We start from the raw sequence: 16355 nt of genomic DNA, 5'->3' as shown, positions 1-16355 counted from the left end.
CCCCAGAACTTCTTCTGACCTAGCAATGGAGAAAAAGGCCCCACCTGGGCCCCACCTGGTCTTGGAATCTGGGGTCAGGTGGCTACAGCTTGCAGTTTCCTTTATGATTGCCTCTCGGATCTGCTAAAGCCTTGGGAGGTGGACAGAACACCCTTCTGATCCCTAGCTGACGGATGCAGAAAAGCCAAGGCTTAGACCAAAGAGGCTCAGGCCAAGTTCCAGGCAGAACGGTGGCAGAGCTGGGAGGAGATTCAGTTTGTGAGGGTGGGGGATGGTCATTCCTGGAGGAATAGATGCGCCCTTGGCAGGCCCTGACTATGCAGCCCCACCCCCTCATCCGTGGCCTGTTCCTGGTCTGCCTGAGGCCCCTCCTCCTTGGCCCTCACCCCAGGAGAGAACCCCTAGGCACAGGGAGGAGTGCCAGGACCCAGGGCACCACCTGGCTGAGCCCTCAAGAATGGAGGGGTGGAGCTGGGAGCCTCGACATGGTCCTGTGGAAGGACTCAGACAGACTGTAGCAGAGTCGGGATGTTGCAGGTCCAGTTGTGCGACTGTGTATCTGAGACGATGTGCAATTTCCTGGCTTTATCTCTAGGTGTGTGGCATGTGGTTGGGTTGACTTAAATGTTCAAGGGGACTGTGCCTAAGTGAAAGGGGTGGGGCTCCCTCCACAGCCCCCTGGGGAGTTCTGGGGAGGAGAGAGCCGAGGAGAACCTCGGAAGCTTTGAACTGGTCAGACCACTTTGGGAACCTGGGAGTAGGAGCCAAGGAGCGAGAGAAGACAGGCGGAGAGAGAGGCCGGCTGGAGGCTGGACAGGCTGCTGCGTCCAGGGCTGGGGCATGAAGCTGCTGCCCAACTGGAGAGCGGTGCTGCCCGCAGGCCCTCGGGGCAGGGCCTGGACATGGGCACGGCAACCCAGAAGTAGGTGGGCCTGGGGCGGTTAGGGTAACGGCAGCACAGAGGGAAGCAGGGCCTGGGACCGCAGGCCCAGCTCCACCTGCTAAGGAGCCCAGTGCTGGGGCCCTGCACAGCCCCCTGCAGCCCCCTCCAGAAGGCAGGCCCGGCCCAGGGCTCCTAGCGTCAGGGCCTGTGTGACATGGAGTCCCAGAGATGCTCAGTTTAATGTTCTGCTTTTCTGTTTTAAAATTCATACTAGTTTTGGAACAGGGACCCCGAATTTTCATTTTGTGCTGGGTCCCACAGATTACATAGCCAGTCCTGACTGAGAGGGGAAGGGGGTCTGTGCCGACACAGGAACACACACGGCTGGGCCAGCCCGGGCAGCTCCTGCTCTGAACGCGCCCAGCTGTCGCGTGCCTCCAGCACCTGAGGCTGAGCGGTGGTACAGGGAGGGCAGTGCCTCATCACATTCAGAGTCTGATTGACAGCATGAGCTCAGGAGCTCAGGCCAACCCGAATTTTTGGGAAGAATGTTCTAAAACTTGCTACCTGTAAAGACTTGTTCACCTCACATCTCCCAAATCTTTTCCCTCAGCTGTGAAATAGGTTAATCCCCACCCAGCACTTGGGGTTAAATGTGACGGTACATGGCTGTGGCTTGGCATGCAGTCATTCCTCAATAACGAGAGTGGCTGTGATAATAATTAACTTGTTATTAATAAATAGGGAAGAGCTTCCTTCAGCGTGTGACCTGATTACTGCCCATTTCCACTTCCTTTCCTCTCACCACGGCCGGGGCTTGGTAATTTCCAAGACTGCCCACTCCTCACCCCTGCTGTGGCCTTCTCTTGGAACACAAGACCAGGTCCCGTGCCCAGGCTCACGTGCTGGCAGGGGGCAGGGAAGGGAGCGCTCAGGAGCGAGATATGGCAAAGACTGGGGCAGCCTTCACCGCACGGTCAGAGTTAATACATTACCTCCGCCGGGCCCTCCTTTCGCAATCAGGCCTGGGGATCTGGTTACAGATTTACTTTGAACAATGTCTGATGTGTGGAGTAAAGTCCTCCTTGGCCTTTGTAAAGCCATCCCCTCTTCTCCTCAGGAACTGCTCACACCTGTGCCCCAAAGATGAGGGCTGAGGAGGAGCCCGAGGGCCGGACACAGGTGCAGGGGAATGGGTGGGAGCTGGGTGGGGGCCGGGAGGGGTGGGGGCTGGAGGGCCTGCACAGGCCTTGCCCCTGGGGGGCAGAGACAAAGGTTCTGATGAACTTGATCAAGAGTGACTGTCCCCGGCTGAACTGGGGGATGGTGTGGGGTGGTAGCGAGGGCGAAGACGCCTTCAGCTTTGGGACTGGCTAAGGCCAGTCTGAGGGCCACCAAGGGCCCAGCCACCCTCCAGGCCCCCACCAATGACCTCCAAGGGGCAGAGGTGGGACCACAGTGGGCCCAAGATGGCCTGTCCACAACCGTCAGTCCTCTGGGCCCCCTCTCCTGGGCACCCCCAGGCCTTCTGACTTAGGGCCCAGTCCCTTGACTATATGCTTGGGTCCTGAGCCTCCCGGAGCGGGCACAACGGATCCTGTCCGCACAACGCAGCGTGAGGTGGAGCCAGGTGTAGGCGGGCGAACGGAGAGCTGAGTGGGTGGGCCCTGAGGCGGAGTGGGGATCCCAGGCTCAGGCCCCATTCTGAGGAGCTGACAGTCCACTCAAGCTACCTGATTAATTCTGGGGCAGAATGGACTTTGTTGGTTCTCATCACTCAACCCTGAGTTTCTTCTCTCTGCTGCCCCCAGCACGAGTCCCTGGGCTCAGCACCGACCTCCACAAAGGACCCCACTATGTCCCTACCCACAGAATCCAGGTTTGACATGTTGTATAAGATCGAGGACCTGCCACCCTGGTACCTGTGCATCCTGTTGGGCTTCCAGGTGGGCTTCCCCACCAAGGCCTTCTCATACCCCCCGGCATGTTCCCCAGGATCCCAGCCCCCTCCCTGGCCAACAGTATTTTGGGCAGCAGGAAGAGAAACCTGAGTTCAGCAGCGGTGACTATCACTAAGCAGGGGCGGGGAAGAGGTTCTTGGGGCTGAGAGGGGATTGACCCCTTGGGGGGATGTATCACTATGAGATACAATATTGGTGGCAGAAGCCCCTGGAATAACTTGGGGGCAGTTTAGTGACCCCCGGAGAGGTGAGCAGTAGCTCTCCGGGAATCCCTCATGGAAGCATCAGTCCTGGGTGGGCACAGTGCGAAGGGTAGCACAGGTTCAGGCCCACCAGGCAGGCCTGAGGGCTGTTAGGGTGCCCTCCTTTCCCTGGGAGCTCCCTAGGCCCAGATGCATGTGCCCGCTCCCCGCCCCCAGCACTACCTGACCTGCTTCAGCGGCACCATTGCAGTGCCTTTCCTCCTGGCTGAGGCGCTGTGTGTGGGCCGCGACCAGCACACGGTCAGCCAGCTCATAGGCACCATCTTCACCTGCGTGGGAGTCACCACCCTCATCCAGACCACGCTGGGCATACGGTGAGTGGCTCCACCCACCCGGGGGCCCACACAGCACGGCAGGTGTTCTCTCTCAGAGTACTTTTATGGAACAAAAAAAGCAGCTATCTGCTCCCACCTGCTGTTCCAACTTCCAGGCCAGCCTGAGAGCCGGGCAGCTGGGGTCCTACTATGGGCCCCTGGTGCTCCTCGAGGACCAGGAGTCTGGGTTTAAGGGAATGTGCCCCAGCTGGGCTCTCCCCTAGTTAAGCCCAGCCATGGGTAATCAGCACCACCTGCTTCCCTCCTTTGGGGCCTGTGTGGGCCTCTTCAATGAATGGCTCGTCCGTCTCCAGGGCGCTCTCGCAGCCCAGGCCTGGGTGGCCAAAGGATGGTTGTTTGTGTGGTGGGGATGGAGGAAGGTTGTGAGTGGAGCTTGTATGCCAGAGCTGAGTTATCTACTTCCATGCATGTGGCCCCTTACACTGAAGGGGCTGCTGATAAGAAGGCAAGGGGGGCATGTTATGGACGGAGGGATCCATTTCCTTCCTTAAACCCCATCAATGTTAGAGTCCTGCCTGGGGCCCCAGTGACTCCCCTCAGCTCGCCCCTGCTGTATCCCTTGGAGTTTCTGTCCCTGTGTATGATTCTTTCTACTCCTCTCTACCCATCCCCCCTGTCTGTTTCCCTGCACCCCCGCCTCTGCCCTGCTCCTGTTGCTCTGTGCCTCTCCTTCCAGGCTACCACTGTTCCAGGCCAGCGCCTTTGCATTTCTGGTCCCAGCTAAAGCCATCCTGGCCCTGGAGAGATGGAAATGCCCCCCGGAAGGTGGGCACACTTTTGGGGTCTGTGCTGGAGAGGGGAGGCCTTGGAGCTGGAGATCTGGACGACTATGTCAAGTCCAGACACCAGGGTACATTCATGGCAGCATCTTCCCTCCCTGTCTGTTCCGTGTGTGTGTGTGTGTGTGTGTGTGTTCCTGTGTGTGTGTGTGTGTGTGTGTGTGTGTGTGTGTGTGTGTGTGTGTGTGTGTGTGTGTGTGTGTGTGTGTGTGTGTGTGTGTGTGTGTGTGTGTGTGTGTGTGTGTGTGTGTGTGTGTGTGTGTGTGTGTGTGTGTGTGTGTGTGTGTGTGTGTTCCTGTCTCTGCCCCCAGAGGAGATCTACGGTAACTGGAGTCTGCCCCTGAACACCGCTCACATCTGGCACCCACGGATACGAGAGGTAGGTTTATATATAGGGTAGAAGAAACCTGGACCTGAGGAGGGGGCTAGATGGAAGTGAAGCCACTGCTGGGTTGTCCAGGAGCTGTCATAGCCTCTACACAGTGACTTAGAGCTGATCTTTGCTCTTCCAGGTCCAAGGTGCAATCATGGTGTCCAGCATGGTGGAGGTGGTGATCGGGCTGACAGGGCTCCCTGGGGCCCTGCTCAGCTACATTGGGCCTCTCACGGTCACCCCCACTGTCTCCCTCATTGGCCTCTCTGTCTTCCAAGCTGCTGGTGACAGAGCTGGCTCCCACTGGGGCATCTCAGCTTTGTGAGTGGGCACCAGGCCTGATTCTTGCCCAGCCCCAACCCTTTCACCTCCTTCATGTTCTGCCCCCTTAGCCCTGCCCTCTGCCCCCAGCCCAGCCTACCAGCCGTCTCTCCCTTGTGCCTCTGCCCCCAGCTCCATCCTCCTGATCGTCCTCTTCTCCCAGTACCTGCGCAACCTCACCCTCCTGCTGCCCGCCTACCGCTGGGGCAAGGGCCTCACTGTCTTCCGCATTCAGATCTTCAAGATGTTTCCTGTGAGGAGCTGATGAGCAGCTTGGGCTGGGACTAGGGCAAGGGCTGGACCTGTGTCCAGGGCCGAGGTGGGGAGCAAGGGCTGGGACAGCTGGGGGGGCTTGAGCCAGAACAGAGATAAGGTCCCAGCCAGGGGCTGGAGCAGGCATTGGGGCACAGTCTGACCTAGGGCTGGGGCATGGCTGGCGCTGGTGCTAGGGCAGACGTTGGGGCTGGTTAGCCTGGACTGAGATTTCCGGGGCCCTCAGTGTGCCCCTTGCGCCACCCCACCTCAGATCGTGCTGGCCATCATGACCGTGTGGTTGCTCTGCTACGTCCTGACCCTGATGGATGTACTGCCCACAGACCCCACGGCCTATGGCTTCCAGGCACGAACAGACGCCCGCGGTGACATCATGGCTATTGCGCCCTGGATCCGCATCCCCTATCCCTGTAAGCCTCCAACCGAGAACGTCTGTGAGGCTCCTGGTGGTCGTAGTCCAGCTGACGGTATAACCAGTGGTAGCGGCACATTCACAGTGGCCATGCAGAGTGGTGTTTTACGTGGGCAAAGCCTCAATCCCACTTCATGACTGAGGGACCCCAAATAAGCTCCCGTGACAGCGCAGCTCCTGTCTCAGCTTGAGATCCCTTTACCCACACTCACCCAAGTGCTGCCACTCCCCACCCAGCAGCACTGCATCCGTCCTCCTGTCTCATCCCGACCAGGTCAGTGGGGCCTGCCCACAGTGACCGCGGCTGCTGTCCTGGGAATGTTCAGCGCCACACTGGCGGGCATCATTGAGTCCATTGGAGATTACTATGCTTGTGCCCGCCTGGCTGGTGCTCCGCCCCCTCCAGTACATGCTATCAACAGGTATGCCCACCTGCACTCCTCAATATCTGATCCCCTGAGGAAGCAATGGTAGGGACAAGATTGAGTCCAAAGGTGTGGACTTGGGCAAGTCACTTACACTCTCCAGGCCTGTTTTCCTTGCTTTTGAACTGGAGATGCTCTCATCATGTACTCTGAATGTTGCCAGTAGCTGAGGAGATAATGAAATCCAAGGGAAACTACAGTCATTGACAACCTTCCACGTGCCTAACTGGATGTGCATCCTGATGCAATTCACTGACTGTGAGACAGATACCCTTTTATTCCCATTTTACAGCTGAGAAATTTGAAACCCAGAATCACCTAAGGGAGTTAAGTACCAAGGCTCTGGGACTAACACTTGGACCTGAGCTCCTGGCTCCCAGACTTACCTTCGGCCTGCAGTGGGCAGTACTACGGGGCAGATAGTTGCACTGCACACAGGTCCCAGAAGGCCAGCCGCCCGGCCAGGGCGGTGGAATGACACCATCTGCAGCAGAGGCTGGGCGGAGCCCCTCACTCGCTCTTTCCTTACAGGGGAATCTTCACCGAAGGCATCTGCTGCATTATCGCTGGGCTGTTGGGCACGGGCAATGGGTCTACCTCCTCCAGCCCCAACATTGGCGTCCTGGGGATTACCAAGGTGCAGCGTGTAGCCCGAGCAGCACAAAGCCCACCCCATTTGGGGCCACAAATCTGTCCCCACTTTAACGTAGCCCCACCCTGTCTGAGAGCCACTGCTTTGCGTCAAGCCCCGCGGGTTTGTGCCTGCTCTTCCCACAAGCCACTCCTGCCTCGCCCCCTTGCTCTAGCCCCTTCCCTGGCTCCCTGGCAGGTGGGCAGCCGGCGTGTGGTGCAGTACGGTGCGGGCATCATGCTCGTCCTGGGCACCATTGGCAAATTCACCGCCCTCTTCGCTTCGCTGCCTGACCCCATCCTGGGGGGCATGTTTTGCACCCTCTTTGGTGAGTGTGGCGCGTGGGCCCCGGGGTCGTGGTGGGTGGAGCCTGCCCTGCGCAGCACCTCCAGAGGTTCTCCTGCACCCTCAGGAATGATTACAGCCGTGGGGCTGTCCAACCTGCAGTTCGTGGACATGAATTCATCTCGCAACCTCTTCGTGCTGGGGTTTTCCATGTTCTTCGGGCTCACGCTGCCCAATTACCTGGAGGCCAACCCTGGCACCATCAACACAGGTGCCTGCGCCTGCCTAATGTCTATGCAGATCGGGGAGGGGTGGTGGGCCTGATTCTGAGCACAGCCCCTTCCCTCAAAGGCTCCACACAGCTAGGGCCCTAAATCATGCCCAATTCTGGATGTTAATCAGCACCTGAGAAGCTAATTAGCAGCTGTCCTTTACTGTGGAAAGGTATTGAGTTTTACACACTATCGTTTTTCACAATAGAAACTGTATGAGGCAGATACTGTTATCATCTCCAGGATGCAGGGGAGGAAAGTGAACTTAGGTTAAAGGCTTGAAAGCTGGGGCTTATACCACTATTCCATCTCCACACCTGCTCATGGAAGTCAGGAAGATGCACCAGTGGGGAGAAATCCCTAAGCTCCCTCTCCTGATGGGGTCACTATGTCCATTGGCCCTTGGCCTCTTTTCCCACAGGCATTTCTGAAGTGGACCAGATTCTAACTGTGCTGCTGACCACGGAGATGTTCGTGGGTGGGTGCCTTGCTTTCATACTGGACAACACAGTGCCAGGTATGGGTTCGCCTTGTGAGGGAAACGCAGAATGAAGCTGGGCTCATAGGCACTCCAACAGATGGCCTCTGAACTGGAGCTGCGGCCTGAGACCCTGCAGGGAGAAGCAGGTAACAGATGGGCGAGAGGGAGAGACCACTGGCTAGACAGAAGCAGACGTGCCTCATAGATCTTGAAGAGGTGGGGCCAGGAGTCATTCTGGGCCCTGTGAGTGGTTTCCTCTACATTGGCTTGGCTCTTAAGGGGTGCCTTTGCTATTCTTAGAGTAGGACAGATACAAGGCAGCATCTGTTTGTTAACAAAGCCCACTCCAAATTTGCCAGGAACAGGTCATGCTGGCTACTAGAAGAGCCCCTAACATTTCTCTTTTGTCAGAGCTTTGTGCAGGAATTGTGGGGGTCCCTGAGAACCCTCCTAGTTCACATTTATGTGCCCAGTAAATATATAAAAAGTAAATGTCACCAGGCTCTCTACTAAACATCTACTATGAGTCAGGCATGGAGCTAAGTGTTTCATTTCATCCTCAAAACTATCCTGTGAAGTAGAGACTATCAACAACATTTTATATGAAGAGATAGAATAAGAGCGGTTAAGTGACTCACCAAAGATTGTTTGCAGATTTAAGATATTGCAAATCTGGAATTATAACGAAGTCTGTCTGATACAGTGCATGGCGTGTCCCAGCCACTGCACCATGCTGCGTCTGCCAGAAGGTTTCAGGGGAACTGGAAGATCAAGGAAAGCCTTGTGGGAGCAGGGGTTAAAGACCACACCAGTTCAGGCTGACGGAGTAGCAGGATGATGGCCTTTCCTCTCCATTCACCAGCCTGGACAATGCAGCAGGCTCTATCTGCTCCCCTCTCTGAAGATACAAGTATCTACTCAAGGCACAGGAGTGAGGCTGGATGTGCACGTCTGATGGGTGGGAGTGTGGCCAGGGAAGGGCCAGGGCACCCTGGTACTTTTGGGAATTTTAGGCAATGATGGAGCTCTGGGTAACGGCTACCCCTTAGATGAATGAGTGGCACCTGATCATGGTACCCATCCCTCCCCGCTTAGAGGAAGCTGGGCTGTGGCCAGAGCAGCTTGTCTTGCAGACCTGACATAGGGAACTGGTGGCCTCAATGCCTAGGGAATCCTGGGATATGGAGGGCATTGGGTAGGCAGGTGTACACTAAGGGGCTTCGTTATGATTTGGGTAGCTGGATTCAACTACCCAGATGTTTTTAACAACAGCCTCAGACTGCCTCGGTGAGCCCCTCACCTCCCCATCCTTCAACATATGCTCATCAGCAACCGTTAGTTGCTGGAATCATAACATAATAGGAATCATTATGTTAGTCCACATAATCTTCAACAGTCCTTCAGTGTGCATCGATATGGAATCTGAAACTCAGAATGGTTAAACCACTTGCCTAAGGTCACACAACCCACGTCTGGCTGGTTCAGAACCCTTCATCGTGTACTCACACAGCTTTCTTCTCTGTGATGGGCACACTCTGCCGATGGGCCACATTGCATTTGTTCTCTACCCATCCACAGTGCAGTCTTAGAGGGGCAGGTGATTTAACTCAGCAAACACTGCACTATGAGGAGCTTACCGGCCTGCCGCGGGTTACAAGATACACAAAAGGAAGCAAAGTCACAATTGGTTTTGAGGAGCTCCTAGCACAAGATAGGAAGTAAAACTGGGTTTGCACAATTTAGAGCAACAAGGTCATTGAGCCAGGGCTGGAGTCATCTAGAGAGCTTTCTGGATGTGGCCTAGAATGGAAAGGACTTGGAGGAGACAGCACTGCACGCAGAGATGTGGAGGCAGTCACCATAGTCCTGTGCCACATCTATAGCTCGTCTCCCTTCACTCTGCCTGTGCTCTTGGTGCAGCCAGGCCCTGCTCAAACACAATCTCCTCCAAGAAGTCTTCCCGAGGATTCCAGCCCTCCCTCCCTCCCCAGTGCCCTCTGAGACTTTGGGACACATTTGGTTTGCACTATTCATAGGATTCTTTGTCTAGGCTGCTTACACTTTTCATTAGATTTATGCTGTCACAAGTCTGTGTTAAACCCAGGCCAATATCCTGTAGGGTTCCCTAGAGCTCTGGCCAAGTTAGGAGATGAGAAATCATAGATTCAACTTCTTAGGACGAGAAGACATGTGAGAATCGAGACACTGACGCTGAGTTCAGAAGTCAGTTTCAGGACTAGGTTATGGGAAGGTGAGGTAGCAGAGGTGCTGGTCCTGTAAGTGATCCCACTGTCCCCCTCCAGGGAGCCCAGAGGAGCGAGGTCTGACACAGTGGAAAGCTGGGGCCCATGCCAACAGTGAGATGTCTGCTGGCCTCAAGAGCTATGACTTCCCCTTTGGGATGAGCGTGGTACAAAGGATTGCCTTTCTGAAATACATTCCTATCTGCCCAGTCTTCAAAGGATTTTCTTCAAGGCCAAAAAACCAGCTTCCAGTTCCAGAAGATACTCCAGAAAATATAGAAACTGTATCTGTGTGCACCAAGGTCTGAAAAATTACTTCCAGGAAAGGTAGGACCTGTGTTAAGTCTACGGCTTTGGGGGAGGACTGACAAATCACAACATTCCTGTGCTTTAACTGAAGGAAAGCCACACTCTTTTTGTGACTTGTTTTAGTGTCTTCAAGGGGAAGGTAGACTGGGTAAAAAAATATATGAATTTTGAGTGAACTCCTTAGCCATTTCATAGTGCGTGAACTTCCCACCGGGGGACTACTAAGAGGTCACAAGTATGCTGAAACATGGACCCCTTTGGCCTTCTGGGTATCTGGGTGGAAAGTGAGTCAGTGGAGCCCAGGAGCCATGAATCCCAGCCACAGCCTCATCCTTGCATTCCAGTATGCTCAACAAGTTAACATTATATGAATGGAAAAGGTGGAGAAACACTGACAAAGAGCACAAGAAAAGCAAAGTCTTCTCATGTAAGTTGACTTGTTTCAACTGTGGTCATAGGATAAAAACAGAATGACTTCAGTTACCCCAAAACTATGTCATTTAGATCCTGATGGGGTCAGTAAATTGTCCCAAGAGCTTCAAAATGGAGTAGCTGATTCTCTGAAACTTACCACCTGTACTCAGAATACGGATGTCCGGCCCTCTAGTAGCTTTAATATGTAAGTTCCCTCAAACAGACAAGTCCCAACAAAATGAGAGTTTAGTCTAGATGACTCCTTAATAGTACTAATAACTTAAATAGAACTTTCTATGTGCCAGGGACTATCTTAAGTGCTTGATGTATATTAACTAATCACAAAATCCTGAGATACTGTTATTACTACTATTTTAAAGAGGTAGAAACAAAAGGCAAAGAAAAGTTGTTTACTTGCCCATGATCACTGGACTCACACCAGGAAGTACAGCTAGTCTTTGCTCTTAACCATTAGGTTACCTGCCTTCTCTACCTCAAGTTGATAATCTGCAATTACACTGCACTATGATAATTTGTCTGAGCTGTCTGAGCTCAGAGAGAAACGACTGTAAACCATATATATATGGCAGTCTGATGTGCCACTTGATCTGGACTATTAGAGAACAGAGGGCATCAGTTGTACTGTGGCTCCAAAAAGAAAGAGTGCCAAGCAGCAGCATCTGTTTCAGGTTCTTAAAAAACAAAACACCTGATTAGTTTGTTACGATAGCTATTAAAAATACTGGAGCACAACTGCTCACACCAAAGCCCCCCCACCTCACCCCACCCCCACTGCCCATCCTGCAAGGACAATGTGGCAGAACTGACTACATGGCCTTCTTCATCTTGAGCCCAACAAAGCTCAAGCACAGGATATTATCAACAACTGAGTAGGGCCATGAGGCAGAACTGTATGTGGGATGAGGAAAGGTTGCTAGTTGGGTGACAGCCTATCTCAAATAAAGATGAGCCATAAACATATTACAAATAAGTTGTGAGAGGGGAAGAGGGGAAGGTCCAGGATAATCAAAATAGAAAACCAGTTCAATCAGACAATGAATGGCCTGTGAAGGGCAGAAGCCAATGGAGTAAGGTCACTATGATACTGGTCAGCCCTAAAGTTTCTCCACATGGTTGTCTATAATTGCCCTGACTGTGCAGCCTGAGGTGATCAAGATGGATCATGGAGAGGGAAACAGGGTTTATTTTAATGCTGCATTTTAGAAGACAGCTATGCTCATTACATACCACCAACGCTGCACAGCTAATGCTGTATTTTGGACAGATACTTGTATAGCAGTACGGAATCTAAAAAGTCTGCTAAGAAAATCTTGCCAGCAGGGTTGTCCTCAAGTACTGAGCCCACACTAAAATAAGTATCGATCACGACTGGAGAGTCTGCATTCCAGCACCAGTAAACACAACCAATAGCTCAGTTCTACTATTATTTATTTTTTTAAATATTTTTGAAAAAATATAATTTTTTTACAATATTTTCAACTTAAACACTATTCACACTGAACACGTATGGCAGCTTAACCTACCCAAATATGAAGTTTAAGAAGCCAAAACTGTTCTAGCTTTGTTAAAAGAAAAATTGTGCTGCAGACTATTGTAGTGATGGTTAACAAAGCAAGGAAAACACCACTCAAATCATGTTACAATTTCTTTGTTCAGTTGGATTACAGGTTGGTCAAATGTTAGACTTCACCAAGGCATAGCTAAGATGCAGTGACTCCTCAGAAGATGATGCAATTCTCAAATCACATACTTCCTCAGATTTAAAATTAGGAGAATTCAGTATTTCTTAGATGATAATGTACCATAAAAGCCTGGACTGGTTCTCATCTGATCACTACTGTATCCTGGTAACCAGAGACATACTTATGAATTATTTAAATAATTTCAAATTATTTAACAAGCCTTCTGCAGAAAAAGATTCTTTTTGATGGGGGACAAATGCAAATTTAAGTCTGAACTGAGAAATTTGCTCAACAACTAGAATTTAAATCTAACTCAGTAAAAGTTCAGACATTAACAAGTGTTACATAACCCTAAGGGACCAGTTTAGCCTCCAAAAAAGACAATTCACTAAGATTTCCAGTTCATTTAATTTGATGCTTTATCACAACTTGACTGGTGCCTCTTTCCTCACTGTCTTCACATCAAGCCACGGGGCCAATTCTATTTTCAGTAAATGTTTGACAGCTTTTTACTTAATAACAGTCTCAGCACTTTTATTAAGCATGCAAGACTAACAAAACTTTGGCAATGCATAAGTGTAACACAGTGACAAGAGAGAGCTTTTACAATTAAGTCTTCTAATACTGCCTTCACAGTGTGGAAATTGTGCTACATCCACCAAAAGAGGGCCCCGTCTACTCAAATATTTTAGTACTTCACCCCAGGAACAAACTCCTTTGCATTTGGATTCAGATTGCTCTTGACCTGGAAAATAAGTACATAAAAAGCAAGTTCATTAACAGATGGCGTCAGATACTCAGAAGCAATCAACCTAGATCCACATGCAAAAACATTTCCAAAAAATAAATGACAAAAGCAAACTCAGATTGTAAGGTTAAACTTAACCCAAAAAAACCTATGTTAGGAAAATGGAAGAACCAGTTTGAAGTTATCTATACAGTATACCAAAATTTATCAACTTGCTAATGAGAAACTGGAACTAAAATTCAGTTTGCTTAGTGTAACCAGAAACCCCTAAGTTCACATAAACTAAAGGAGTGTCACAGAACAAGGAACTCTGTTCATTTTAACTATGATACTTGACTTTCTTTAAACAATATTCTGTGAAAATTACTACAGTGACTGGAGAATTGTTTACGGAATAATTTTACTTTATGATCCTCAGTAAAAATATGGCCTTGTCTTTCTACAACTGCTGTATTCTAATTCCCACAGGAAGCACGGTATATAACAGGAAAAGAAAACTACATGGGGAGTAAGAAGACCTAAGTTGGAATCCCAGCTCTGCCCCTGACTTCCTTCCTATGTAAGCCTAAGTAAGTCACTCTATCTGGGACTGTTTTTACATCAGACAGTGGAAGAATGGGCCAAAGCCTCTTAAGAGACGTGCACCACCATTATTCTGCATCTCTAAATTTTTAATTTCCTAAGCAGACATGTCAGCATATAGGCAATGGCTGGAAAATTTCCTCTACCACATCTTGGAATCCAAGCTGATAACAAGAGAAAGAAACCAGTTCGGATTCCAGGGCCTGAAATGAAGGCACGCTGGCCGGCTTTTCAGATTGAATCCAAGCCCCCCTGCATCACTTATTTCAAGACCAAAGCATATCAGAAATGTTGGAGTAATAATAAAACCTTAGTTTTATAATTCATATACAACTATTTCCTTGGACAGGACATATTCTCCTTTCTCTCAAGGGAAATGTATGTCTCAACTTTAAGAAGTGTAATTGTTTGGTGCAATTGTTTGGCAACTACAAAAGAATGAAAAGGAATTAAAGTAATCTAAAATAGAGTCAAACAGACCAGTTTCTAGACAATGGAATTATACTGGGTCCAGATTAAAGTTATATATTATGCCCAGCAAAGGGCTTTACTCATTAGTGCAATCAGGATTATCTGTGGAGTGACTAATGTAGTCATAAGCAAGCACATCCCAACATATTACTCAGATCACACATCTGCTCAATTGCGTTGCTGTCATTTACTGCAACAAAGGCTATATACCATGATGTGAATTTCAGTGTGTCTACACAGTCCTTTAGAAAAATGGTTTCCAAATGTCTAATAGGACAGGCTGGCAGTATCCTCGGGAATATTTTTAAACAAATTAACATGCCTAGATGATTGATATGCAGGTTTGGATTAAGCTGAGGGACTTATTTTTGTTTTTAATGGTTCCTAGGTAATTACCATGTACAGCCAGGTTAAGAAATCACTGCAAAGTAAACCACAGACAACTGCAAAAATACTTCAGAGTCTGGGGTAAATTCCAGAGAACTACCTTGTAAAAGCAACTACAGATTATCAATATGGGCATAAAAGTTAACATTATGACTTTAAATTATTTTATTTTAATTTTAGTGAAGGACTCATCAGGTTATCTACTCTAGCACTGATGCTTAGTTATCACAATTCCTGAAAAAACTTTTCACTACAAATATGCCACCAGCAATGAGATACTGAGAGTAACTAAAAATGCAAATAGGCTTGTGTTCTTTCTCTGTCAAGAGTTTGAGTCCTTATTAAGTCACAGTTCCAAATCGAATTAAGGTGACTCAAGGAAAATCTCCAAATTTTTACCTTTCAGATAAAAATTTGTATATTTCACCAAATATTTAAGATAAAATTAAAGAGCAATACCTCTCCATTAAGCTACTTTTGTATAGACAAGTCACAAGGACATACTGTGTACTCTTTTTGGATTAACACTTTTAAGACACTGAAGTATCCTTGGTATACTTATCAAATTAACAGCAGTGACAAGAAATCTGTTATTGGTCTCAGACTAGCTCCGGAGTGTTGCCAGAAGTCACTCCACGTCATAAGTAATACTGGGAGGCCTCTGCTTCCATAGTTAAGCAGCAGCACAATTTCTGAAGGGGAAGAGATGCAGAACTCTTCTTAAACAGATGGCTGTTGACTTTTCCACCTATGGGAAAGATGAACTAGGTTTTAAAAAGATGAAAAATAACTTTTTACCACAAGATCTTCCAGAGAAGAGCCATCGCTGATAACAAGGTCATTGAATTGATCTTGGATTTGGTCCATAGTTTGTGGGAGATCTCGAGCTGGAATAAACCATTCATGTTCTTCTTCTTCTTCCAGCATTTCTTGGAAACAGCGTTCAATAAATTCTTCTTCCCATAACTCCTCTTCTATCTGGATTTATAATAGAGGATAATTTATAGTACACTTGATAAGACATCACTAGGGAAGGCTTAAAATACGTTGAACTAAACCACTTTAAAACTCAGTATTGTACCGTCTCCTCTGCTTCTGTACTGAGGGGAAAAAAAATGTTCACCATAAGACCTGGGAAGATCTGTTTAGAGTTTTGCTGTGTCTTTGTCTTAGAATATTCTTTTTTCCACTGAGGGTGGCAGGGAAGAAGTAACAAATAAAGGAGTGCTCTTATTGAGGAATGCATATCAGAATTACTTGTACTACTTTAAAACTATACAAACCCTAAACCTACCCAAATATGATTGGGAAAAAAAGAGATCTTCAGAGCATACAGTCAGGGCACTGGTAATTAAACAAAAACAACCCGACTGATTCTCACTGAACAAGATCACACTATTTTACTCTTAAAATATCCATCTTTGGATGTGGTGAAATCAAGCTGGCTCTTGATTTACCAAAGCCATTATCAGGAAGAAAGTAGATGGAAGATGGGAACAGATTCATGAAATATGGATGGCAATAAAAGACAACATTTGTCAATATATGAGAATTCTCTAAAGAGAACAGTGGCATAAGATTTTCAGGCTGATCAGATTGAGAACCTCAGGTGAAAAACCTCACAAGTCTGCACCCTAGTACCTGTGCCCCTCTGCTCCTGATTCCTATTCTGACCTGCACTACAAGCAAGCAATCTGACTGGTGTAAGGCAGTGGTTCTCAAACCTAACCGCTCACTGGAACTATCTTGGAATTTTTAAAAAACAAGTTTCCCAGGTCCCACTCTAGTCCTTCTGAATCAGTTT

The 16355-nt window shown here is 49.2% G+C and overlaps 2 protein-coding genes across 8 annotated transcripts in view; one reads left to right on the top strand and one right to left on the bottom strand.

Moving 5' to 3' along the window:
- Positions 1-37: 37 nt before the first annotated feature.
- On the top strand, positions 38-14162 carry SLC23A1 (solute carrier family 23 member 1). 7 transcript variants are annotated; one of them, XR_012125117.1, is made up of 17 exons: positions 652-922; positions 2004-2065; positions 2695-2829; positions 3264-3421; positions 4119-4207; positions 4533-4600; positions 4734-4915; positions 5048-5168; positions 5442-5598; positions 5875-6022; positions 6557-6662; positions 6855-6984; positions 7069-7212; positions 7635-7730; positions 9998-10264; positions 13580-13680; positions 13799-14162. XR_012125117.1 is itself a non-coding variant. In XM_073221765.1 (16 exons), the coding sequence occupies exons 1-15, from the start codon at positions 529-531 to the stop codon at positions 10243-10245; spliced, it is 1911 nt and encodes a 636-aa protein (XP_073077866.1). In that variant the 5' UTR covers positions 38-528; the 3' UTR covers positions 10246-10264; positions 13580-14162. The 7 variants fall into 7 exon arrangements, 5 of the variants coding, with proteins under 5 accessions (XP_073077866.1, XP_073077867.1, XP_073077868.1 ...); XM_073221765.1 differs by lacking the exon at positions 652-922 and adding an exon at positions 38-595 and having other exon boundaries at positions 13580-14162; XM_073221766.1 differs by having other exon boundaries at positions 650-922; positions 7635-7691; positions 13580-14162.
- The window catches only part of PAIP2 (poly(A) binding protein interacting protein 2), a 17936-nt gene continuing 13673 nt past the window's right edge, over positions 12093-16355 (bottom strand). The window contains exons 3-4 of the mRNA XM_017673096.3: positions 15350-15529; positions 12093-13108 (exon numbers count right to left, since the gene is read on the bottom strand). Coding sequence (XP_017528585.1) covers positions 13052-13108; positions 15350-15529 — 237 coding nt within the window. The 3' untranslated portion in view covers positions 12093-13051. The remainder of the gene's footprint in view (positions 13109-15349; positions 15530-16355) is intronic.

This window comes from Manis javanica, chromosome 14 (assembly GCF_040802235.1).
Source record: "Manis javanica isolate MJ-LG chromosome 14, MJ_LKY, whole genome shotgun sequence".
In the NCBI taxonomy this organism is placed as follows: Eukaryota; Metazoa; Chordata; class Mammalia; order Pholidota; family Manidae; genus Manis; species Manis javanica.
The sequence above is the reverse complement of the archived record's forward strand: the minus strand, read 5'-3'. Positions and strand labels throughout refer to the sequence as shown.